This window comes from Branchiostoma floridae, chromosome 5 (genome assembly GCF_000003815.2).
Source record: "Branchiostoma floridae strain S238N-H82 chromosome 5, Bfl_VNyyK, whole genome shotgun sequence".
Lineage (NCBI taxonomy): Eukaryota > Metazoa > Chordata > Leptocardii > Amphioxiformes > Branchiostomatidae > Branchiostoma > Branchiostoma floridae.
In genome coordinates this window covers 7,643,939-7,650,491 of record NC_049983.1, presented here as the reverse complement: position 1 = coordinate 7,650,491, position 6,553 = coordinate 7,643,939, and the positions used below count along the sequence as shown (strand labels likewise).

The 6,553-nt window shown below is 42.2% G+C and overlaps 1 protein-coding gene across 1 annotated transcript in view; it reads left to right on the top strand.

The window, feature by feature from the left end:
* Positions 1–6,553, top strand: part of LOC118415658 (trichohyalin-like) — a gene marked incomplete in the record, with an annotated part of 43,488 nt that overhangs the window by 15,527 nt on the left and 21,408 nt on the right. The window contains 7 exon segments of the mRNA XM_035820385.1: positions 346–542; positions 1,084–1,278; positions 1,910–2,048; positions 2,599–2,819; positions 3,596–3,768; positions 4,925–5,135; positions 5,972–6,145. Of these exon segments, the coding sequence (XP_035676278.1) occupies positions 346–542; positions 1,084–1,278; positions 1,910–2,048; positions 2,599–2,819; positions 3,596–3,768; positions 4,925–5,135; positions 5,972–6,145 (1,310 nt within the window).

Here is a 6,553-nt window from a genome sequence, read left to right as displayed (position 1 = left end):
TCACTCACTCACTCACTCACTCACTCACTCACTCACTCACTCACTCACTCACTCACTCACTCAGTCATCCTTCTTTACTTAGTGTATAAACCAACAAGATAGATTTGTATGTGATTTAAGAATTAACACTAATATGTGTTAATCTATCACAATATATAGAACATAGACAAACTGAATGCACTGTTTGATGCATATTTTGTATTTTGCTTTAAGTTTTAACAATATGAATTGGTCTTAATTTTCCGAAGTTCATTTGCAAGACTTAGTCCTTGTCACATTTTAGTAAGATACATTTTGTAGCACGTTTGAGAAAGTCATGTCTTGATGCATGCCTTGTTATCCCAGGTAAGGGTGGAACAGGTGAATACAAGAAGGTCCTACAGGAAGCCGCCATCGTGAAGTTACACAGCCGCAAGTCTTCCCTGGAGAAGGAGAAGGGAGTGTCTGTGTCCGATGATGATGTGGTGGTGTCGGTTCTGAAGGACCTGTACCATGAACAGGACAAGGATCAGAAGAACGTCATCGAACAGTCGGCAGTCATGGTAAGAAATCAACAGAAAAGACATTTTCTGTGACATGCATGTAGATGTGAGGAGGAAAAGAAATGGCTTAAGTTGGTAGATATATCTTGATAGCTATAAGATAAGGCTATGACTTGTGCACCTTTTATTGAATACCCGTCACACATAACTGTTTGAATCCTCAAGAGCTTGATAATTTAGTCTATGCAAGGATCTACAAACACACAAACATGAATTGCCATGCATGCCTACGTGCTTACGGCGCAAAGTTTTTCTGTCGCCAGATACCTACTGGACTCCCTATCAGCTGGCTAATCTTTTACAACTTGACAGATCAGCTAAACTACAAATTGTGGTTTACGTCCATCGAGAATGTTCCCATTAAAAAACGAATAAGATCATCCCAAAGTGTCCATGAGACTGGACCGGACACTCTGCTGCCCAAACGCTGCATGATTTCCAAGAAGTGGGAATCAGGAATTTAGAACTTGAACGAATTGACCATGATGATCGTTCAAGTTAGTTCTGATAATGGATGTACTATATTCTCTGTTGTATACAGGGAGAGCCCACCCTGGCAGGGGTACAGAAGCAGTGTCTGGAGCTGCTGAAACAAGGACGCTCCGAGAATGTCAGCGTCGTCGTTCTGGCGCCCGAGGTCACCAAGGAGGCGGGGCAGGACGAGTTGATTGACGCGCTGGAAGGGAAGTACGACGCTCTGAGGGACAAGCTCATTGCTGAAGCGCTCGCCAAACAGGTACTGTAACTGTATCACATCAGCTGTCACTTGTAATGCTGGTTGTAAAATCTAAACATTTACATGGGGTTTTGTGGCATAGTAGCATGGTGTTTACCAACAGACCAGAAGTCCTGGATTCAAATCTGTTGGTATGCCAATGATCTTTTGCCCTTGGCAAAGTCACTTTACACGACTTTCCTCACTTCACTAAGGCGAAATGTGAGAACCTCACTGTGGTTAGGAATGTCCCTAGGAGAGGACGTTAGATGGAGGGTTTAGGTGTTTGAGGACAGCCACCCCTCGAGTATATAAAAGAGCACACTGCAGTAATGGAAAAGAGTAGTGGTCCTTCCTTGTGTGACTGGTTCAAGTAAATCTGTCTGGATATGTAGCATTGTACTTTTGAGTACAAATAAACCTGTGGTGTGTCACGCCAAGGGGTGATTCACAGGATATAAAATTTACAACAAATGTTTTTTTTGACTTGCTGGATGTTGTAAAATCTTAAGGTTTCTAAATTTTAAGGCTAGTAAACTGGGAACATTGTTGCATATTCGTCAACCGTACTAGATCTAGTGGTTTTGAGCTTACACTGCATTGAAGCCATATTCTAAGAAAATACAGACAACATCTTACGTTTCATCCACAGATGGGAGAGGCCGAGTGGGCCCTGCTGTCAGAGCAGGAGCGGCAGGCCAGGCTCATCAAGATGAAACTGGAGCAGCGGAAACTGCGGCAGGAGGGTCGGCAGGAGGAGGCGGACGCCATATTGGCTCAACTCCTTAAAGGTATGTAATGCAGTAACTGCAGGATCAAAACAAACTATTAGATCATTGTTTTTAGTCATTTTTCTGTATTACAAATTGAATTTAGTAATAGTACTAATAATACCTTTAAGTTATCACACTGCTTACATGTAGCAATACTCACAACCTGTGAATGCGAAGATGACCCAAATACATACAGGTCCACATGTCCACCCGAACGAAAATTTCAAACTTCAGAATATTTGTAGTTACTCGAAGTTTATCTGTGACAGTTATCAACATTATGAAACAATTTCTTTAAAATTTCAAAACTGTTAAGAAAAATAAAGCACATACCACCAAGCTTTCGATCAGTCCTCTGATGCCTTTCAAGTTGTAATGTCACCCAAAGCCTATGGCACACATCCAGGCCAAAAGTGTGATGTCAGCCATGGGTCAAAAGGTGCTTGGAAGTTGGTATCGGCCCCCGTCTCGGTTGAGGGAAAGTTGGTGGGCTGTAATCCTGTTTGGGTAATGTTTGTACTTTTATGCCAAAATTCTATAATTATTGTAACACTTGATACCTTTAAAGACCAACAGAACCTTGAGAGTCTGATGGGAGACACGAAGGCTGAGCAGGAGAGGAAGCTGAAGGAGCGGCTTGCCAGGAGGAGGAGGAGGCTGGAGGAGGGGATGTCTGAGGAGGAGGCAGAGCAGCTGGAGCAGGAGGAGATCAGGCAGGAGGAGGAGGAGGAGAAGAGGAAACAGCTGTCTGCAAACATCCTGGCTGATCTGGAGAAGAGATATGAGGAGGTACGGAAGTGGTCTTCTTTGAGTTTGAGTTTAATATGTAAATCCATCTTTCCTGTGGTCTGCACAATCATATTTACACATTATATCTAAAAACATATAAAGTAAAGACAATACATGTACAGAGTGACAGTAGAGAGCAAAATAACATACTGTAAATGCAGAAATTTTCGCGGTGGATTAATGTTTAATTAAAATTTTTCTACTATGGTATTAGAATGCAGTCTATGGTGTTACCGCGAACTTTAATCCACCGCGAAAAGTCCTTTTCCCGCTACCGCAAAATTAAATCCCGGCGAACTTAAATGCATTTACAGTACTTCCTTAAAGGCAATATTTACAGTCCAATACTTTGCTAATTGCTGCATGTGTTGTTCCACATGACATCCTGTATAGAACGCACCTTTTCTGAGAGTTCTAAGTCTTCTTTGGGAAAAGAATATTTTATTGTTCCTTGTTGAAGAATAGATCAATTTAGCAAATTGATGCAAAAATGTGCAAAAATCTGATTTCACTATTAATGGAATGAATGCAGTTGGCAGAATCCTGCAATAACCTGTCATACAATTAGATGGCTTCTACCATACAAAAGGCAACATATAGGGCCAAAGAGACACTGAAAGCACCCCCCAAAACAATTTGAAAAGGGAGCACTGTCTAGCATTTGTTTCTTGCAACAAACACCTTGCTACTTTTGAAACGTCTGTTCAAATTACGTCAAAGTCTTGTCTCTGATATAAATACTTGAATGTGCGACTATTTTACGATGTTGTCTACAGGAAAAGGAAGCCCTATTGGCCAGTTTAAAGACCGCAGACGCGCAGGTTGACAGCGAGAGGAAGCGGCAGGCAGAGCTGACCAGACTGAGGCTGGAACAGCGGCGAGCACGGCAGGAGGACAACTTTGAGGCGGCAGCAATCGTGATGGGACTGGCACAGTCAAGCGAAGCTGCGTAAGACATTACAATGAAATTCTTTTTCTTCCATTATCTTTGATACAAAGCTGTATTAAATGCTTGCTGTCGCAAATAAGAAAATAAATTAATGTGACATCAAGTTGATTTCATAAGGCACTCCTCCCTCACTGTGAAACAAACCGCTAGCCTGGAACGCATCCAGAAGAGGGCTTGCAAGATAATTCTTGGGCTTTGTTACCACAGCTATAAGTCCCGCAATGGAGACCTTGAACCTCACCACCTTGTCAGATCGTCGGGTCAGCATTTGTCGCTCATTCGCCACATCTCTGTTAAACTCCGAGTTCCGTGACTGGTTGCCTCCCCTTCAGCAGGACATTTCTGCACGACTCACCCGCAACTCATACAAACTGAATATGCCTTTGTGTCGAACAGCCTGTTGTAAGAACTCACCTATCCCATTCATGGTAGAACTCTTAAACTCATAATGGGTTCCTAACACCGCTAGTCACCGCTCCATATTGGATTTGTGATTTGATATGTTTTCTTGAGCTTACCTGTAACTGATTCTTCTTTTAATGATTATATTTAACAGATAACCGCACGACGGACCTGATATCTAAATGAGATTAGGCTTACGAATATTTTAATGGCACAATTGTTTTTAGTGTAAATAAAGTGGACCTACAGGTTGTGATGTCCAGCGCAATTCAAGATGTATCCAATTGGACATCTTGCTAGTCTGTACATGTTGAATAAACTTGTCAAACTTGTCAAACATAAGAAATTTGTATTGGAGGAGTAAATCATACATACCTGCTGTACCACATTGTTTCTTTTACATACTCCAATTCAGTCCAAGCGTTTTTCTTTGGAGATAGTGAGATGTGAAAGTATTCATAAGCAGGAACATTTTATAATCCGTTCCTACATGTACATGTATCTTATGTGTTTAGGGTGTAGGGGCATGTCCTGGTGTGCGATGGTTCAAAATCCTTCTGTTTACAGTTTGTGACTCACTACAATCACCCGGATGGAGGCCCGGCAAACCTCCGTCGCGTATCAGCCATACAGTGGTGTTTACATCCCTCACCTGGACTCCAGGAGGAGTAGTGATGTATCAGTCTTTAATGGAGATCCGATCCAAACCAAACCTAAACTTATCCCATTTGTGGTCCTTTCTTTTTTCTCCTAGAAAAGAGAAGGAGAGAGCCCGTCAGGAGCAGCTGGCCAGAGAGAGACTGGAGGAGAGGAGGAGGAGGAGGAAGGAGGGACAGGGGAGGGGGGAGCACACGGAGGAGGCAGTACCAGTACCGGAGGATGAGGAGGATGCTCTGGCCTGGCAGGAGGCGGTTGTCAGGGAGATGGAGAAGAAACATGCTGAGGAGAGGGAGAAACTGGTGGAGGTGAGAAGAGAGTTTGTAGTAGGTCTGGTGGCTTTTTGAAACTGTGTGAGCATGTGAGTCCCTTGACCGGGGGTGGATGTGGGGGCGCTTTGCAGCTAGGCACGCTGCCTCCCTCCATCTCTCCCTGTTGTGTGCCAGCACTTGGGTGCTGGCAAGGGACAGGCCAGTTCACTGCTTAATGTTCTTCCATTTCTTTTTCTGCTTCTTTCCTTTCCCTTCCATTGTTCCTTGCAGTAGTGTGTTTGGAATGTATTAGTTCAAAACTATCACAAGCAAAGTGTAACTGTTACATGGAGAAAAATTGTGCATCCTAACACATTGGTACAAATGTAATTGAATTAGAATTTTTGAAAATTCATGTCAGTCCTAGACAATAAATAGTACATGTAGATTAGCTGTGAAAGCTTTTGTTGTTTTGTGGTACTTGAACATCATATGCTGACCTTGGCAGTGAAGACAACTTTCACCATGTAACGCTGGTTCACCTTATCCGAGTGTAACCTATATTCGTTATTTGTACAAAAAATGCATTTAGGGATATAAAGTTGACGATGGTTTAAAATTGGAACATTTTGAAAATATTGCAAATTTGAAACCACTGTCAGCAGACTTAATACTCCTAAATGTGCTGTCTTAAAAGACAACGGATAAAGGTCACCCCACAGATAAAGGTGTAAGTGGCATTACACCTTCAAGCTGAATAATGAATTTCAAATTAAAGAGGTTTGAAACAAAGAAAGAAAAAAGGTATTTCTTTGGCTAGACTCTAAGTATAAAATCAATAACGAAATGTCAGATAAGAAATTAAATAATAAATTTTCATTCTGTACATACAGCTGCTGCAGACAGAGGGATCGTCAGGCAGCTCAGGTCGCCAGAAGGCCCAGGCAGTGACAGAACAGGACAGACAGGACAGGCTGTTTGAGCTGGGTGAGATCAGGAGAGACTGGAGGGAACAGAGCTCCGCTGAACTCTCGGAAACTCAGGACGAACAGGAGGAGATATTTGAGGTTAGCTATAATTCTTATCCATTCAATGTCTGACCTTGGAAGTAATGGTGTCTGGGACTGTAAGCCCATTTTACCTAGGTGATTGTTCAGTTCAATGCTGAAAAAGACAACCATACTGGACAAATTCAATGCATGAACTTATTGTTTGGGAAAGAGTTTTTAAATTAGCTCTTTACTAAGCTAACCCTAGCCACTTTTTTTGTTCCATCCTGAAGTGGTATGTGTATGAGCTGAGAGTATGGTGCAGTGTCTACTATATTCAATTGGTGAACGTAACTGTACTGGTCTATGAGAAGAATGCAATTGATAAGACTATTATGTGGCAGACAATTTGCAACTTGTCAAACTTATCATTCATGCTATCAGTAAGTATGCTCCTTATGTTGGTAAAAGGAAGACCTGAGTCAG